The sequence below is a fragment of the Capricornis sumatraensis genome, chromosome 9, assembly GCF_032405125.1.
Source record: "Capricornis sumatraensis isolate serow.1 chromosome 9, serow.2, whole genome shotgun sequence".
NCBI classification, from domain to species: domain Eukaryota; kingdom Metazoa; phylum Chordata; class Mammalia; order Artiodactyla; family Bovidae; genus Capricornis; species Capricornis sumatraensis.
This window is the reverse complement of record NC_091077.1, coordinates 80,133,592-80,153,872: the sequence shown is the minus strand read 5'-3', so window position 1 is coordinate 80,153,872 and position 20,281 is coordinate 80,133,592. Positions and strand designations below refer to the sequence as shown.

The window sequence follows — 20,281 nt, the reverse complement described above, 5'->3', positions numbered from 1 at the left end:
TCGTGACCCGGCGGTGCGCCGGGGCGTGGGGCGGGGCGGGGGCGCGGTCTCGCCTACACAAATAGGGCTGGAGGGGCGGGGCGGCCAAAATTTCGCGCCAAGCTGGCTGTGCGGAGACCGCGGTTCACGGCTAGCTAGAAAGTGTTTCCTGCCGCTGTCATGGTTCGTCCGCTAAACTGCATCGTCGCTGTGTCCCAGAACATGGGCATCGGCAAGAACGGGAACCTGCCCTGGCCACCACTCAGGTATCTGCTGAGCCCGGGGTGGTGGATGGGTCGAGAGTGGAAGCTGGCGCCAACGGCCCTTGATCGGGATAGCTGGGACGCGTCGCGCCGACGCTGGGAGGAGGAGGGGTCGGTCTCGTGACCTGAGCTGGCGAGAGCTAGGCTTGGGCTTCATTCTGCGTCCGGAGCCTGGCGGCAAGTTATTGATTTACGTCCCGCTCCAGCTGCCCGGCTAGACCTTTACTCCCGGCTCCTACCCCGGGAGCAAAATCCCAGCCCTGGAAGTCCTCACCACCACCCCGCAACCAGCGCCCCGTTTGTCGGGGGCTTTAGAGCTTAAGCCCATGGGATCACATTCTGAGGAACTGCGTGTTTCTCTTAACTTGTAGGAATGAATTCAAGTATTTCCAAAGAATGACTACAATCTCTTCAGAAGAAGGTAATGTGGCATTTTCAAGTGCTTCAAGTTTGCCAAAGGTCTTGCCTGAGGAAGCTTACCAGTGCAAATTTTACTTAAGTGAAAAGTTTCTCATGTTAGTCTTGGACCTTTTGTCTTAACATCAATGTGTATACAGTTCCCAAGACTCATTAAACATTCCTTAAAAAAAAAAAGTTTATTTGAAATTTGATGTGGGCGCGTACAATTCAGGTATTGGGCAAAATTGGAAGCTAGGTAAAGGCTTCTGTGGAGGTCACCGCTCGCAAAGGAGAACGGAAGAGGCTTTTGAAATCGCTGCTGCTGTAAGATGTCTGAATGGCAGTGGATAGGACAAAGGGCAAAAAAGGGTTACAAGATGCTCGATTTGGAGATCCGAAAGTTGAAGGTGGTGCAGTAAGGCAAGGATGAACTCTCATTTCCAGTTTGATAGTCTGAGTGACATGGGGAATAGTGAGCAGCTCTAATGATGACGATTTTGAAGTGCTTGTAGAATATTCGAGACAACTTCAGGCCCAGGGAACAAGGTGAATTGAACCACTGGCAAGAAGAGGATAACCAGGGAAAAGAATATGGGCATGAGGGATAGGACCATTTAAAACCTAAGAGGAGTGTATCTTTGTTCACTGGAGGAGCAGGAGCAGCGTAAACAGGGCAACCATAAATCAGAAAGGAGCAGATGCAGCATAACTAGTGGCGGGGATAAAAGGTCCTTGGATTTGGCCCTTGAATCACTGGTCGAGACAAGATGGCAAGAGCTTTAAGGCAAAGGATTGACATGAACGCTCTCAAGAATCTTAAGTATGGCCTGCTAATAAGAGCAGCCTCTGCCTGTTTGCTTGTTTTCAGTAAATATAGTATTTCTTGGATGAATGAATGAATGAAAGGGTACCAAGGATGTCTTGTCTGTCTCCCTACGTCCTTCATTCATCACTTCTACCTTAGTTGTTAGGTCTGTGCCATTTTCCTCACCAGAATTCCTCACCTGTTAGCTCCATTAATAGTTGATAATCTCCTTATTGAACACATAAAGTTCTGTCCTTGAAAATACAATGCATATTGTATAAGGGTTCTCTGAATTACGGGGGGGGGGGGGTGTTTATTCTTGGAGGAAAATAAAATTTTTTGTAGTTTGTAAATTTCATGTTTTTGTTTTGAAAAAAAACTAATGATGATTCTTCAAGAAAACAGACACATGCACTCCTTTGATAGTCTCTCAGAACATGTCAAGAATCAGAAATGTGTATGTTCCTTTGATCCAGATATGCAGCTCCCAAGGTTTTTCCCTCCTAAGTAATTAAACAAAAATGGAAGCTACATATGTAAAGTTTTTATAGAAGCAGTATACTTGAAAGAGAAGCATAGAGGCACAATTGATAATGTTTTAAGCTCATTGCTTGGAATATAAAGCAGCTATCTTTAAGAAAAATTAAGTAAGTAAGTAAGTAAAGTCGCTCAGTCGTGTCCGACTCTTTGCAACCCCATGAACTGTAGCCTACCAGGTTCCTCCCATGAGATTTTCCAGGCGAGAGTTGAGTGGGTTGCCATTTCCTTCTCCAGAGGATCTTCCACACCTGGCGACTGACCATCTGAGCCACCAGGGAAGTCTAATTTAAGAAAAATTACTGTAATTTAAATCTATAAAGTATGCAAAAATAAATAATGTATATATGTGAAAGTCACTCAGTCATGTCCAATTCTTTGCGACCCCATGGACTGTCTACAGGCCAGAATACCAGAGTGGGTACCATTCCCTTCTCCAGGGGATCTTCCCAACCCAGGGTCGAACCCAGGTCTCCCACATTGCATGCGAATTCTTTACCAGCTGAGCCACCAGAAGGGAAGTGAAGTAGCTCAGTCATGTCCGACTCTTTGCAACACCATGGACTGCAGCCTCCCAGGCTCCTCCGTCCATAGGATTTTCCAGGCGAGAGTACTGGAGTGGGTTGCCATTTCTTTCTTCAGGGGACCTTCCCGACCCAGGGATCAAACCCAGGTCTCCTGCATTGTAGGCAGCCGCTTTATCATCTAAGCCACCAGGGAAGCCCTTAAATACCCCTAACAACTTAAATACCCTTAAGAACTCAATTGCCCATAACAATAAATAAGTCTTAAATACCCATAACAACTCTACAAGGAACCATTGTTATCTCCATTTTATAGGTAAGGAAAATAAAGCACAGGAAATACACATGACTTGCTTAGTAGATGACAGAATACATTCGATTTTAGCACTTCATCCCAGTATCTTTGCTTTTAACTACTATAATATACATGATTACAGTTGATTAAAGCTATATATTGGTTATAAATTGGCTAAAGGCAAAGGGAATAATAGTTACTAGACTTAGATAATGGATGACATGATAAATTTTGGTAAAGCTGTTTAAAATTTTTAAAGCAGATCCACTAGGTGTCACTATGACCATCATATCTATGCATATATGTATAAGTATATAAAAATATATATGTATGCTCCCAAAAATATTTATTCTTTCCATGTGATTTTAAAGGTAAACAGAATTTGGTGATTATGGGTAGGAAGACCTGGTTCTCCATTCCAGAGAAGAATCGACCTTTAAAGGACAGAATTAATATAGTTCTCAGTAGAGAACTCAAGTAAGTACTGTAACAAATTTACTGCAAGAAAATCGTGTTCCATTTCTTATGGTAGAGGTTTCAGTTCAGTTCAATTCAGTCGCTCGGTCGTGTCCAACTCTTTGCGACCTCATGAATCTCAGCACACCAGGCCTCCCTGTCCATCACCAACTCCCGGAGTTCACTCAGACTCGTGTCCATCAAGTCGGTGATGCCATCCAGCCATCTCATCCTCTATCGTCCCCTTCTCCTGCCCTCAATCCCTCCCAGCATCAGAGTCTTTTCCAATGAGTCAACTCTTCGATGAGGTGGCCAAAGTATTGGAGCTTCAGCTTTAGCATCATTCCCTCCAAAGAAATCCCAGGGTTGATCTCCTTCAGAATGGACTGGTTGGATCTCCTTGCAGTCCAAGGGACTCTCAAGAGTTCTCCAACACCACAGTTCAAAAGCATCAATTTTTTGGTGCTCAGCTTTCTTCACAGTCCAACTCTCACATCCATACATGACCACAGGAAAAACCATAGCCTTGACTAGATGGACCTTAGTCGGCAAAGTAATGTCTCTGCTTTGGAATATGCTGTCTAGGTTGGTCATAACTTTCCTTCCAAGGAGTAAGCATCTTTTAATTTCATGGCTGCAGTCACCATCTGCAGTGATTTTCGAGCCCAAAGAAATAAAGTCTGACACTGTTTCCACTGTTTCCCCATCTATTTCCCATGAAGTGATGGGGCCGGATGCCATGATCTTCGTTTTCTGAATGTTGAGCTTTAAGCCAACTTTTTCGCTCTCCTCTTTTACTTTCATCAAGAGGCTTTTTAGCTCCTCTTCACTTTCTGCCATAAGGGTGGTGTCACCTGCATATCTGAGGTTATTGATATTTCTCCCAGCAATCTTGATTCCAGCTTGTGTTTCTTCCAGTCCAGCGTTTCTCTTGATGTACTCTTCATATAAGTTAAATAAGCAGGGTGACAATATACAGCCTTGATGTACTCCTTTTCCTATTTGGAACCAGTCTTGTTCCATGTCTAGTTCTAACTGTTGCTTCTTGACCTGCATACAGATTTCTCAAGAGGCAGGTTAGGTGGTCTGGTATTCCCATCTCTTGAAGAATTTTCCACAGTTTATTGTGATCCACACAAAGGCTTTGGCATAGTCAATAAAGCAGAAATAGATGTTTTTCTGGAACTCTCTTGCTTTTTCCATGATCCAGCGGATGTTGGCAATTTGATCTCTGGTTCCTCTGCCTTTTCTAAAACCAGCTTGAACATCAGGGAGTTCACGGTTCACGTATTGCTGAAGCCTGGCTTGGAGCATTTTGAGCATTACTTTACTAGCATGTGAGATGAGTGCAATTGTGCGGTAGTTTGAGCATTCTTTTGCATTGCCTTTCTTTGGAATTGGAATGAAAACTGACCTTTTCCAGTCCTGTGGCCACTGCTGAGTTTTCCAAATTTGCTGGCATATTGAGTGTAGCACTTTCACAGCATCATCTTTCAGGATTTGAAATAGCTCAACTGGAATTCCATCACCTCCACTAGCTTTGTTCGTAGTGATGCTTTCTAAGGCCCACTTGACTTCACTTTCCAAAATGTCTGGCTCTAGATTAGTGATCACATCATCATGATTATCTGGTTCTTGAAGCTCTGTTTTGTACAGTTCTTCTGTGTATTCTTGCCACCTCTTCTTAATATCTTGTGCTTCTTTTAGGTGCATACCATTTCTATCCTCTATCAAGCCCATCTTTGCATGAAATGTTCCCTTGGTATCTCTAATTTTCTTGAAGAGATCTCTAGTCTTTTCCATTCTGTTGTTTTCCTCTATTTCTTTGCATTGATTGCTGAAGAAGGCTTTCTTATCTCTTCTTGCTATTCTTTGGAACTCTGCATTCAGATGCTTATATCTTTCCTTTTCTCCTTTGCTTTTCGTCTCTCTTCTTTTCACAACTATTTGTAAGGCCTCCCCCGACCGCCATTTTGCTTTTTTGCATTTCTTTTCCATGGGGATGGTCTTGATCCCTGTCTCCTGTACAATGTCACGAACCTCATTCCATAGTTCATCAGGCACTCTATCTATCAGATCTAGGCCCAGATTAAAGTCATCTAATTATCAGCTTTAATCACACCTACAAAATACCTTCACGACAACACCTAGATTGCTGGCTAAATAACTGAGTACTGTAGCCTAGCCAAGTGAATATATCAAAGACCGTGGGAAGGAAAAAAACACTGCATAACTATAGCCTAAGGGGACTCAGGCTTGTATAGATTTTCTCCCAAATCCCTCCTAGAATGGTGTAGGTTAAAAACATGAAAGAAAGTGTACCAGAATATTTGCACTGATCGCCTTTGGGTAATAAGGCAGAAAGAAAATTTAAGATCTTTATTACCAAGCACACCAAGGAAATAAGGATACCAGTTAGGGAAAAATTTTAGAGTTATTTTTTGTCCTTCCTTCTGCTTCCCTGCTTGTGGTCAGTTCCACATATATCCTGAGCACCTGCTGTGTGCCAGGCACTGCTAGGTCCTAAATAAAAGTGGGGAGATTCATACAGGTAAATCTCTAATTCACGTAAGCTTTTAGATAGATTCAGTTTCTTACCAGCCCCCCGCCCCCGCCAGTGTAAAAAGAAACTGAATCCTCAAAGTAGCCCCAAAATTTGCTGCCAGATATTAGTCATTTTGGGTAAGTGTTTCCTTAATGAGGTATATGAAAAAAATGCCTTTGCAAAGCTTTCTAGACAATCCAGTTGTGGCTTTAAAAGAAATATTATGCAGCCACATTTGGAAAACAGGTATTTTCTCAAAACATTAAGCATAGAATCATCATATGCCCCAGCAATCCCACCCCTTGGTATATATACCCAAGAGAAACGAAAACATAATTACATAAGAACCTGCACACAGATATTCAAAGCAGCAGCATTCATAGCAGCCAAAAAATGGAAACATCCCAAATGTCCATCAACTGATGAATGGATCAGCAAAATGTGCTATATCCATGCTATGGAATATTATTCCACAATAAAAGGAATGAATTACTGATACCTGCTACAACATAAATAAACTTGGAAAACTAGAGTTTAATATTATTTTACTGTTTTTCTTTTGAAATAAATACTATGTACAACAAAATGCACATTTTTGTCTTATGTGTACATTTCCTACATTTTAACAAATGTATGCACCTATACCTCTGATGCTGGGAAAGATTGAAGGTAAAAGAGGGCAGCAGAGGATAAGATGGTTAGATAGCATTACCGACTCAATGGACATGAGTTTGAGCAAACTCCAGGAGATAGTGAAAGACAGGGAAGCGTGGTGTGCTGCAGTCCATGAGGTCGCAAAGAGTTGGACATGACTTAGCGACTCAGCAACAACATGCACCTGTATAACCCCATATCAAAGATAGAGAATGTTACTGGCACTCCCAGAAAGCTGCCTCAAGTCCCTTACTGGTGAATCTTTACCCCTTCCCTCCAGAAACAACCACTGTTCTTATCTTTCTACCACACATATCATGCGATATCACAGGTGGTTTTGGTTTTGATTCATTGTGGACTGTACATAAACAAATAAGGGTTAAATTATTGGCCATGGGCCATACTGATGCTAAATGCTTTTTATTGAAAGATTGTATGTTTATGATGATTTTTACTTTATAATTACTGCTTCCTAGTCCAATTACTTTACTAATATGAATGGTGTTTGTAGATATCATATGTAATTCTTCTGTTAATCTCAGGGAACCTCCAAAGGGAGCTCATTTTCTTGCCCAAAGTCTGGATGATGCCTTAGAACTTATTGAAGATCCAGAATTAACAAATAAAGTAGACATGGTTTGGATAGTGGGAGGCAGTTCTGTTTATAAGGTAAGTAAAATTATCTGTGAATATAAAGAAATAGTCTACCCTCTTTCAGCTTCCCTGCCATCTGAACTTTGAAAAAATAAGCCATGAGCAAAGCGTGTTATTTCTATAAATTAGACATACTGTCAGTTTCAATTACTCATTTTTTGACACTATCACACAAACTAAATGAAATTTTTTAAATAAGTTTTTAGGTCTATACCAATTTATTTTCAATTCAAAATAGTTGATGTTTCCAATTTTAAAAACATTCTAAACCCTGCCTGAGAATTGTATTTGTGTGCATTGTTTACTGTTCCGTATGTGTGTGGCAGACACTGAGTTATCATCTGTTTTTCAGGATAAATACGTTACTTACTGAGAAAAGGCTGTGGCTGTCCATTGATATATAGTGACTAGACGGATATGAGCTAATTAAAAACAGAAGACTCCCTCAACAGTTGTCATTTAAAATGATAGGGAGAAAGTGTTACATGATTTCATATCATAAAGGAAGACAGTATGTAAAATAGAAAATAATTCCTTTTGCTTGATACCAGAAGACCTCCAGCTTTAGAAAATGCTGAGGTTAATAAATAGAATTTTATAACATTGATGAAAGATGAACATTTATGGGGAGAAAAAAAAAGTCAGCCCCTATCCTTTGGTGGCTTGTGGTAATATACGAACACTGAAATTATTTTAGAAAGAAGAGGTATACCAAGATCCCAGTTGGGATTATAAAAATTCTTGTTTTTTGTGTTCCTCTTTCTACAACCTTTATTTCCTCCATTTGTAATAGGGGGAAAATGGACATTTTTCTTTGGTCTTTTTGGCCAAGTATGAATTTTTTAAGAAAATAAATCCTTTCTTTTCTTCAGTGTCTATCATATTTTGAATGATTCAATACTGCAGTCACTTGAAAATGTATTCTAAATGATATAAGTACTTAAATACATTTATATAATTTGATATATCTAAATGCATATAAATAAAGAAGTAGAATCCCTAGGTGATAATTCACTAGGGATTACTTCACATCACGATGACTTGCAGAACATTCAAATCTACCAGCCTGTTTTTGTAAACAGAGTTTCATTAGAACATGGCAATGCCTATTGGTTTATTGATGTTTATGACTGCTTTTGCTACAAAGGTAAGAAACTGTATGGCCCACAAAGCCTAAAATATTTACCATCTGACTGTACAGAAACAGTGGACCCAATATCATTAACTATTACTTTTTTCCCAAACTTTAAGCTTTTTATTTTGTATTGGGTATAGCCAATTAACAATGTTGGGGCAGTTTCAGGTAAACAGTGAAGGGACTCAGTCATACATATACTTATACAAATATCATTAACTTTGATACAGATCTTCAAATGCTACTGTGATTAGTCCCTTCAATTTTTCTAATTTTTGGTACAGTTGAATTGATTTGGTTTCGGCAAGAGAAAAACTGATTTAATGGAAACCATAGTATTGAAAATAAAAAGTAAAATTTGTTCTATGACCTTTAGGTGGAATCTTAAGGATTACAAACACTTGAATTTATATGTAAATGGTTTTGTGGTTTTGTTTTGTTTTGACCTCTGTAAGCTATTTCAAAATCAAGAGTTATTGCTTTCCTAGAGCTGCAGTTGGGACTGACTCCTGACTTTGTATTCGAATTTTAAGATATTTGTTCCAGGGAAGTTTTTTCTGTAGAAACTAACAACAGTGTTATAGGCAGTGGCACTGTCTCTATAAGACCAAATGCAATCATTGGCAACAGCAGACAGAATGTGTTACCTACTAGCATTGTGACTATCTGCTGAGAAATTGAAACATTATTAAATTTCATGTAAAGGTGCTAAGTATGCCCTTGGGATTTTCATTAGTCAAAGTTTCATGAAATTGCTATCTTATCCATATATACATATATATATATGTAAGTTTTTTCTATGGAGGGAAAGTAGATAATTTGGGGGTTTTAATTCTTAAACAACAACCAAAGATAAAAGACAGATTGAATGCTTAGATGCAAAAAGAGTTTATGCAAGCAAACTAGAGCCCAGAGTATATTTGATTCACCCTTGTAATCACTGATAAATGATTAGGGCCATTCTCAGCTAAGTCATACTTAGCCGAGACCCAAAGTGAAGTATGAGACCCATACTTAGCAGGGACCCAAAGTGAAGAATAGGATAATTATAGCATACTTTGGAAGTAATTAAAAATATTAGAGTTTCTATAGCTTTAGACACAGATAAATAAGGAAATTAATGCCTTTTGTTCTATTTCAAAGGAAGCCATGAACAAGCCAGGCCATCTTAGACTATTTGTGACAAGGATCATGCAAGAATTTGAAAGTGATGTGTTTTTCCCAGAAATTGATTTTGAAAAATATAAACTTCTTCCAGAGTAAGTAAAATGTTATCAATTAGTCTGAAACACCTTTGGCTTTCCTGCTTAAGAACTATAAAAAAGACAATGTATCTTCAGATAGAATTCAAGGTAGTAATGTGTTTTATAGACATATGCTATAGGAATTTTGGGTATCTGCTTTAACACACTTGGGAAGGTTCAGGTTTTAATGATTTTGCTGAAATCTAGAGAGTCAGCTTTAGTTCGTTCTGTGAGATCTCTGCTTATTCAGGATCAGACCACTGCCTTAGGGGATACAGTGCTTACCTAGACAGGTGATGTACTATCACTATGCTCCAGATCACATTTTTCATAATAGGAGGAGGGGGGTGAATAACAGGTAAGCATCCAAAGAGTTGCTGTGTGGTGAATTGAAATACTGCATTGTGGTAGATGCTGTATAGTCTGAGAAGTCCTTTGTGAACGGTGATGCCTACACTGAGAGCTAAACAGCAAGAAGCCAGCCACACAAAGACCTGAGAAGAGCATTCCAGAAACCGAAAGTTGCCAGTGCAAGAGACCTGAGGGCAGAAACCAAGCCTGGCATGTTCCCTGAACCTGAAAGCCACGGTGGGCATTGAGTGACGAGGGGCCCGAAAGGGATCAGACCAAGGGCGAGGCTAGAGGGTTCTGAATAGAGAGTGATACTGTTCTTCTGGAGAAGGGGTAGGCTATCCACTCCACTATTCTTGGGCTTCTCTTGTGGCTCAGCTGGTAAAGAATCCACCTGCAATGTGGGAGACCTGGGTTTGATCCCTGGGTTTGGAAGATCCCCTGGAGAAGGGAATGGTACTCACTCTAGTATTCTGGCCTGCAGAAATCCATGGACTGTATAGTCCATGGGGTCGCAAAGAGTCAGACACTGAGCAACTTTCACTTTAACTGTTCTGTTACGGGAAGTGGGCTGGAGGGACAGGAGTGAAGGAGGGAGGCCGGTTACAGTAGTCCAGGTGAAAGACAAAGGAACTTAGCAGCAGTGGAGGTGGAAGAGGAGGTTACATTTGATTTACTCTGTACTTGTGCTTTTAGCATGAAACTGATTGTTTTAAACATTTAAACATTTTAAACATTTCAGTTTAAAAGCACTTTTCAGCTGTGGGCTATGGAGAGTAGAAGATTAATTATACCAACACTTTTAGACTAGCTCTTAACACATTCTTTCAGACATTCTCAGTTGAAAACAGTTTTTCTTTGAGTGCAAGTTTGATTTTGGAAATTCCTCCTAAAAGCAACATTCAGAGCAGAGTCTGTATAAATGGATGATGAGGGCCAGTCTCAATTAAGTCATACTTTTGCAGGGTAAAATATATTATATATATTTACTATAAAGCTTTAGAGTAAAGTATATTGCTTTCTAGAGTTGGGGCTTCCCTGGTAACTCAGCTGGTGAAGAATCTGCCTGCAATGCAGGAGACACAGTGTAATTCCTGGGTTGGGAAAATCTGCTGGAGAAGGGATAGGCCTACCCACTCCAGTATTCTTGCCTGGGAAATCCCAGGGTAGAGGAGCCTGGCAGGCTACAGTTCACAGAGTCGCAAAGAGTTGGACACAACTTATGACTAAACCACCACCGTATATACAGTTTTTAAAAACTGTTTCTTTTTCCCAGCTTATTTTCTCTTGTACTGCTTAGATTGCTGACTCTCACCTTCTGTGGATACTGATCTCTGCTGTCCCTCTTTTTTACGTTTCTTTTTTTGCTGCTAACAAAAAGAATAAATTACTGTGTGAATCAGCTTCATATTAAATACCTTTAAAATACCTTTCTAAACCCTGTTGCTCTGAATCAGACATGTTACAAAGCTGTGACCCTTTAGAATCCTTTATAATTTAAATACAGGGCTGGCTTTTTGACTCTTAGAAAAAAAAAATATGAACATCTTTACTGAGAAATGATTCACACATCTCAACATTCATCCATTCGAAATATAAACTTCAGTGGTTTTTAGTATATTCAGACTTTTGTGGCTATCACCACAATCTCAAGTTCAGAACGTTTTCACCACCACCCCAAAAAATCCCTGTGCACATTAGCAGCTGCTCTTTATTCCCCTCCCATCTTGGCTCTAGGGAACATTAATCTATTTTCTATCTCTATAGATATGCCTATTCTGGATATTTCATATTAACAGAATCATATAAAGTAAAGTCTCTAACTTAGTATTCCGTTTGTAAGGTCATCCATGTTGTGACTGGTTTGATCTCCTTGCTCTCCAAAGGACTATAGTCTTCTCCAGCACCACAGTTGGAAAGCCTCAATTCTTCAGTACTCTGCCTTCTTTATGATCCAGTTCTCACAACCATTCGTGTCTACTGGAGAGACCATAGCCTTGACTATAAGGACCTTTGTTGGCAAAGTGATGTCTTTGCTTTTTAACACACTGTCTAGGTTTGTCGTAGCTTTCCTGCCAAGAAGCAGTCATCTTTAATTTCATGGTTGCAGTCACCATCCACAGTGATTTTAGAGCCCAGAAAGAGGAAATCTATTACAGCTTCCACCTTTTCCCCTTCTATTTTCCATGATGTAATAGGACCAGATGCCATGATCTTAGTTTTTTTAATATTGAGTTTTTAGCTGGCTTTTTCACTCTCCTTCTTAACCCTCATCAATACAATAAAGGATTGTAAACTATAGGCACAGTGTCACACAGAACATCTCCAGGACTTACTTATCCTGCTAAAATTGTATATACCCTTTGAACAGCTACTCCCTGTTTTCCTTCCCCCAACCCCTGTGAACCACCCTTGTACTCTCTTGCTTCCATGAATTTGACCATTGTAGATTTTTCATTTAAGAAGAATCATGCAATACTGTCCTTCCGTGACTGACTTATTCCACTTAGCATAATGTCCTCCAAGTTCATCCATGTTGTTACAGATGGCAGGATGGCCTTCTCTTCTGAAAGCTGAATGATAGTCTATTTTATGTATACATATTTTCTTTATATATTCATTTGTTGCTATAGTTTCCATATCTTGGTTGTAGTGAATATGGAAATGCAATTATCTCAAGAGCCTTACCAGACTTCACTTACTAAGTCACTTACTTACCAGAAAAATGAGAGTTAGTGTTGGCAAGGATGTGGAGAAATTAGGACTCTTGCACACTACTGATAGAAATGTAAAATGGTGCAGCCACTATGAAAAACAGTATGATGGCTCCTCAAAATACTAAACGTAGAACTACCATATGATCCAGCAATCCCACTTCTAAGTATATACCCAAAGGAGGGCCTGAGTTTTGACTTAGAAGCTGGTGGGAACACCAACCTAAGTGAGTGTTAGGGCACAGAAAAAATAAACAGTGATTCTAGTAAAGGATTTGCAGTAAGCCACACAGTGGGGAAGTAGAGCAGTGCCGTGTCTACTAATTAAACAGAAATCAAGAATATCCATATATCACATATAACTTCAGTTCCACTCTGACAGCTAAAGGTTGAATTTTATTTTCCCTTTGCTCACACAAGAAATTTGATACCAAGTTTAAGACTTACAAAACGTCCTTAAGAAATTTCATATTAGCTGGATAATAGAGTGGAAAGATAAAGACAAACTGCTAACAGTGGTTAGTTTGGGGGTGAAGAATTAGGAGTAAGAAGGAAAGGAAGAATTACACATTTCATTTTCTAACGTTCTATAGAGTTTGAAGTTTTCTTACTATTTGCATGTGTGATGTATTTGCATAATATTTAATTATACATCTTTTTCTTTTACAGATATCCAGGTGTTCCTTTGGATGTCCAGGAGGAAAAAGGCATTAAGTACAAATTTGAAGTATATGAAAAGAATAATTAATGTGAAAATGTTTTCTGATCTATTTCAAGCCTTTCTAAGCAATGTACTTTTATTCCCTATTAATCTTTTCTTATTAATTATTATTGGAGTATACTTGCTTTACAATGTTGTGTTAGTTTCTGCTGTAGAACAAAGTGAATAAGCTATCCATACACATATATCCCCTGTTTCTGGATTTCCTTACCTTAGATCACCACAGAGCACTGAGTAGAGTTCCGTGTGCTGTACAGTAGGTTCTCATGAGTTATCTGTTTTTTACCTAGTTGTATATTCCCCATTAATCTTAACTAGACTATATCAGATACCATTTGTAAAACATTTCTTGCTATAACTGTCTGAATTCCCATTAAGGGCCAGGAATAGGTTACCAGCACCACCTAGGGTAGAATATATCTATCAAGACAGTCCAAAGTGGGAGAGTCCCCTGGTGGCAAGAGTTGAAACCAGAGCCTGTAGAGCTAGGGGGTAAGTTCAGAGGTCAGAAATGGACAATAAACAGAAAAACTCGCATTCAGTTATCAAATTAGATCAAAAGAGGGACTAAGAATTACTCCATATAGATCACACTACTGAAAAAAATTCTGTTCACTCAGACCATTCCACAAGGATAGTGATGAACAGGCACAAGACTACCTTTTGAGTTAAGAGAACGTCTGAGACCTTTAAAAACTTTGTTTCCGACCTTCAGTGAGATTTCACAGGATGTTACAATGATAGAACAAGAAGTGGCTGCTCTTTACAAAAAAGGATAACCTAAAATCATGCAAAATGGCTTAAATTTTAAAAGGTAATAAATTGAGAGTGAATATTGCTAGAAACCAAAATTAGTAAGTTAGAAACTAAACATCACAGAATTAAAAAATGAAAACTAAACCATGTTTTACCCATCTTATTAGCAAAGATTTAGATTACTACTATAAAAATATAGCTTTTCTGCCTGTAAATTGGTACAACCTTTTTAGTGTGTAAGTTAGCAGTATTAATTAAAATTCAAAATATTCTGGGTTTGGACCCAGAACTTCCACTTCTAAAAATTATTCCTGAACAAAGAGATGGGTCCAAGAATATCTGTTGCAAAATTTTGTTTTAAACTTGGAAAGAACCCAAATGTTGATTAATAAGAACTACTTAATGTCTATAAAATGTAACATCTGCAGCAGTAAAAAAAAAAAAGGATTGACTGAAAAATGCCAAAAACTGCTAAGAAGCAACTTATGTATCAACTCAAAATGTTTAATAAATGTTAATGTGTGGGAAAAAGCATGCCGCAAACTATTGATAGTACCAGTTTGGAGTGTTATTTTCTGCATTAGGTATGTCTGTTGTGATTAGACTTTTTGAAGTGTTATGTGCTCATTTTTATTTAAAAAATGACTTAATAAATAGAGCCCTTTATGTTTAGCAGTAAAATTAGGATACAGGCCATCAGAAGTAAAAAGAAATGTCCTAAAATCTTCCTAGAGGGAAAAGACAGATCACACCGAAAAATAGGAACCAATACTGAGGAAGACTTAACAAACCACAAGAAAACAGTGGTGCTCTCTGCAAGGAACATAACCAGAAAACTATTAGAATCCAGAATTTTTAGATCTTAGATACTGACACGAAAAAGAAGGAAGCCAATTAGAGAAGAGGAAACTCAAATGACCAAAAATATATATAAAGATGTCCCTGCCTAACTGGAGAAATGCAAATTAAAGCTACAGCAGGGTACCATCCACACACATCAGATGTGGCATTCTCACTAATACCAATTTATTTGATAGATGATATCAGAAACCCTCAGTTGGTATGTGGAAAAGTAAAACCAGGAAGGTAAAAAGGCCAGTTCAAGGTCAACAAGCAGGTTCCCACTGGGTTACAAACTCAATACTGCTGAAATATCTGGGAAATGGAGGGGAGGAAAGCTGGAGTATTTATCCATTTATCCATCACTCATTGATGGGGCTACTCCAACTAACTACTAGACAGAGTCCCAGGTATTTGCAATAAGGCTGCTGACATGCTCAGTTCAGTTTAGTCACTCATTGGTGTCCAACTGTGACCCCATGGACTGTAGCACGCCAGGCTTCCCTGTCCATCACCAACTCCAGGACTTAAACTCATGTCCATTGTGTCAGTGATGCCATCCAACTATCTCATCCTCTGTTGTCCCCTTCTCCTGCCCTCAATCTTTACCAGCATCAGAGTCTTTTCCAATGAGTCAGTTCTTCACATCAGGTGGCCAAAGTATAACATGCTCAGGACCAGCAAATGTAAACACTGAAAACAATTCCATATTTATGATTATGTACAATTTCATACTAATTTATATAGTAAAGAGTACAAAGGCACAGATAGTTTAAAGTATTTTACAATTTTAAAATACATAGAAGCATGAAGACCAATTAATTACAGGTTCAGGAGAGGAATGATGGTAATTCAGACTGGAGAATTGGGTGCAGTAAAAAATTTGATTCAGGATAGATTTTAAAGTTGGAGGTAACAGGATTTTCTGGTGGCACTGGATTTTGGCTGTGGACCTACTGAATTTCAAATACCTATAAGGAAGGAAAAAGGAAAATGAAAGAAAAACTGAAATAATAGAACCATGCTGTTAAAATTCTGAGAAATTATTTTTAACTGATAAATCTGTGCTAAGTCACTTCTATCATATATTCAATTTTAAATTCTATGTGGCATCCACCTTTGGGGCTGATTTGGCATTTAATTATATTAACCACATTGCTATAAATGACATTCCCAATCAAAGTAGATTAAAGCAAACATGTGCCCTTCCCCTCCAGTACATTAAAAGTGAAAGTAATGCTGTTCACTCACCATGTTGATTGAGAATTCACTGCCTTAGCAGATAAAACCCTAATCACAATGACTTAACACATGGAAGTTTATTGCTCAGATGAAGTCCAACACAGGTGTTTCCGGTCAGCTGGTAGCTCTCCAGGTGGTGATAAAGGGAGCCAGGTTCATTCCACCTTGTGGTGTCTGTCTTCTACTAGGCATTTCCAGGATTGTTGCCAAAAAGGAAAAAGCATGGAGGATCACTTGTGGGAGGTCTGGCCGTGCGGGCAGTCCAGGAACTGGTTACACGTGACTTTCTTCCACATTCCACTGACCAAAACTGTCATATAACCACATCCAACTGCAAGAACCCTGGGAAATGTAGTCTAACTGGAGGACAAAAAAAAAAAAAAACACAGATTGGGTGAGCAGTTAGCCAGACAGGGACAGAAAGATCAGGATTATAACTTGACTTACACCTCCAATTTTCTGTTTTTGAATCTTTAAATAGTTTGGAGATGCATCTTGCTTCGAAAATCATTTTGTGTTGTTTCAGAGGGCTCCAAAAAGCTCTGGTACCACAGTCCTTTATGTCTCAGTGCAGAAAGAATTCAGCAAGAGGAAAAGAGATAAGAATAGGATGCTTGTGAGGCTTACAAGAGGATGGGTGAGGCAGTGTCATGCACAGAGAACTTCCTGGGCTATAGTTTTATAATCAAAGGAAAAGTGAGGAGATGGAGAAGAACTTTGTCTTTCTTGAGTAGACATGCTTCCATCATCAGCTCCTCCTCCAGGTTGGGCAGGGGGGTTTTCTTGTTCCTGTGTGGTCAAGCTAGGTCCACAAGTTATTGTTTTTTATGTGTGCAGAGAGCATATCCAAGGGATCATTAACTTATTGAACTCAATGGCAGGATGTGGGTCTCAAGCCACCATTGTTTTGCTGTCTGGGGGCATGTCCCGTGCTTCTGTTGCATGGTTCTGTTACCAAGCAAGCCTGCTTGGTTTTGTGGTTAAGAACACCTGCTTGCTTGAGTAATCATTAACTTACAAGGGTCTCCCATATTTTTTTTTACTTAAAATCCCCAAGTGGGATTAACTGTTTATTCACCTACTTGGTCGCTTTATCCCTATCACTTCTAGTACGGGCCATTGAGTTTTTTGAAACTAGAAGACTGGAAAGAGTTAATGCTAATTGTTCTTTAGTGGTCGTGAGAAATGTAAGCAGAGAAAACTGACTCATTCACGGGCAAAGACTAGATGACTCTTGTAAAGAATGGAAAGAGTAATACCATTCTTTGCACATGGGGGTAATTTTGTCATTTAGAGTCTTTGTTTAACATTACATGTTGGGCTTGGATTTTAGTTGCATATTACCTGTATTCTCATTGCCTATGTCATTCTATTTAGTAAAAAGTGTTCTTCTATTGTGGGATATATTCTTGTTTGACTTTTCCATCTGATTAGGAAACCTGTCCTTCCCCAACAGGCTCTTAACAGCATAGATTTCTTCACATTCTATCCTCAAAGCTTACTCCTTTGTAGGTCTTTGTTTCAAGTCATGAGTGGAAAGCCTATGGGTCTCATTTGGTGAGTGCTCTCTGCTGGCTCTTACCCACTAGAGTTCTGTGTGTATCTCCAGGCAGCCTGACAACCCAAACATCTGTCTCACTTCCCTAGACAGCATTTTGTCACATTTGAATTGAAGATAAGAGTGCTGTCAATTCACTTAGTACAAACTCAGAGGAGCAGGAAGAAGGTCCATCCAGATTGAATGGTTCTGAATTTCCATCTTAAAAACTACTGCTAGTACTCAAGTACACAATGTGATTGAATTGCTCTGGATTTTCCGTAGAATCAGAAATATATATGTCAATTCCAGGTGGCGCTAGTGGTAAAGAACTTGCCTGCCATTGCAGGAGATGTAAGAGACATGGGTTCAATCTCTGGGTCAGGAAGATCCCCTGGAGGAGGGCATGGCAACCCACTCCAGTATTCTTGCCTGGAGAATCCCTATGGACAGAGGAGCCTGGCAGGCTGTCGTCCATAGGGTTGCACAGAGTCGGACACTACTGAAACGACTTAGCATACATATATACATGTACATATGTGTATGTATGTGTGTATGTATATATATAAGGAGATTTAAGGAATTGACTAAGTTAATTGTGAAGGCTAACAAGTCTGAAGTCTGCAGAGGAGGCCAGCAGGCTGAAATTCAACCAGCAGTCAACACTGCAGTCTTGAGGCAAAATTTCTTCTCTAAAAAACCTGCTTTTGTTGTTCATGGCAGCACTTTGTATAATAGTCAAGACGTAGGAGCAACCTAAGTGTCCACTGACAGATGAATGGATAAAGATGTGGTACATATATACAATGCAACACTAGCCATAAAAAAGAATGAGATAATGCCATCTGCAGCAACATGAATGAGCCTAGAGATTATCATACTAAGTGAAGTCAGACAGACAAATATCATATGATAGCAATTTGTGGAATCTTAAAAATATATATGAACTTATTTACAAAAACAGAAACAAACTCACAGACATAGGAAAAAAACATGGTTTCCAAAGGGGTAAGGAGCAGGGGGGATAAAGTAGGGTTAACAGATACACACTACTGTACATAAAATAGGTAAGCATCAAGGACCTACTGTACAGCACATGAAATTGTATTCAATAACTTGTAATAACCTGTGTGTGTGTGTGTGTAGGTATACGTACATATGCTGCACTGTGCTTAGTTGCTCAGTCATGTCCAACTCTTTGCAACCCCATGGACTGTAGCCCACCAGGCTCCTTGGTTCATGAAATTTTCAGGCAAGAATACAGGAGCACCATATGTAAAGTAGCCAATGGGAATTTGCTGTATGGCTCAGGAAACTCAAACAGGGGCTCTGTATCAACCTAGATGGGAGGGGATACATGTATACCTATGGCTGATTCATGTTGAGGTTTGACAGAAAACAGCAAAACTCTCAAAGCAATTATCCTTCAATAAAAAATAATTTACAAAAAAAAAGAATATGTGAGCAGGCTGCCATTTCTTCCTCCAGGGGATCTTCTCAACCCAGGGATGAAACCCGCATCTCTATATGTATGTGTGTGTGTGTGTGTGTGTGTGTGTATATATATATATATGTATACAATATTATATATGTATGTAACTGAGTCACTTTGCTGTATACCTGAAAAAACATTGTAAATCAACTACATTTCAATTTTTTTTAATTATCAGGCAGGAAAAAGAGAAACCTGCTTTTGCTACTAAGATCTTCAACTGATCAGATTTGACCCACCCATGTTGTTAGGGGTTGTTTCATTTACTTAAGGTCTACTGATTGTGGGTGTTAACTGTATCTACAAAATACCTTTACAACAACACCTGGATTCATGTTTAATTAAATTACCAAGTACTACAGCCTGGTCAAGTTAATGCAGAACACTTAGCATCGCAGTAATCAGAGTAATCGAAAATGTGACTGTGCTGTATGCCCCTTGCAGTTATTTCCTTTACACATCAGAGAGCTTTTTGAAATAGAGGCAACAGTTTCTTAAGCACTAATGTCACACTTGGTCTACCAGGATGCTTCTTCTTAAAGAGTTTGCGGTTAGTCTAAATGGAATATCAACCAGATTGGAGAGTTTTGATTTATGATTGGGTCTTAATTATCACCTCCTCCATTGTTCAATGATGTTTCAAGCTTAGATGAAAAATAAAAAGTGAACTATAACTTTTCATAGTTATGAAAAGTTGCCCCTTGTCCCTGAAAATCCAGCTCCAACACAACATCTCACTTTTGGTTTTATCTGTGCCTCCAGATATTTGCAGCTTCAAAAAACATTCCTTTGGAAAACCAAATCTGAAAATATTCGAAGGCTGGCCTTCAGCTCCGCAAACTTTTGACAATATGTGCACTGAATGCAGTTTGTCAAAATTGTTTCTTTCCATAGCCTGTAGCTTGTGAGTGATTTCTGGGAAATGTTGATTATAAAATAAGCTCTTTTCAGCTGGTTTCAAAAGATGACCCCCAGGCAGGTAATCGTCAAGTAGAGACATCTTTTCAGAGAAACGCAGGGGTGAGCGAACCCCTCTGGGCCTGTGTTGTCACTGCCCAGCTTCAGCAACCTGCCCGTTCAGCCCTTGAAAAGCAGCACTGAGCGCCCACCAGGAGAGTGGAGCCTGCTGCCCCCACAG

General features: G+C 39.2%; 1 protein-coding gene across 1 annotated transcript; it reads left to right on the top strand.

The window, feature by feature from the left end:
• Positions 1–119: 119 nt before the first annotated feature.
• Positions 120–19,000, top strand: DHFR (dihydrofolate reductase). The gene is made up of 6 exons (XM_068979471.1): positions 120–245; positions 614–663; positions 3,174–3,279; positions 7,000–7,126; positions 9,390–9,505; positions 13,225–19,000. Exons 1-6 carry the CDS (start codon positions 160–162, stop codon positions 13,301–13,303), a joined length of 564 nt encoding a protein of 187 aa, XP_068835572.1. The 5' UTR covers positions 120–159; the 3' UTR covers positions 13,304–19,000.
• Positions 19,001–20,281: the final 1,281 nt, after the last annotated feature.

Bases quoted from the DNA above. Each gene is read 5' to 3' on its own strand.
- DHFR (XM_068979471.1), top strand. From the start codon at position 160: ATGGTTCGTCCGCTAAACTGCATCGTCGCTGTGTCCCAGAACATGGGC. The intron at 246-613 runs GTATCTGCTGAG...CTTAACTTGTAG, and splicing joins CTGCCCTGGCCACCACTCAG to GAATGAATTCAAGTATTTCC. The intron at 664-3,173 runs GTAATGTGGCAT...GTGATTTTAAAG, and splicing joins TACAATCTCTTCAGAAGAAG to GTAAACAGAATTTGGTGATT.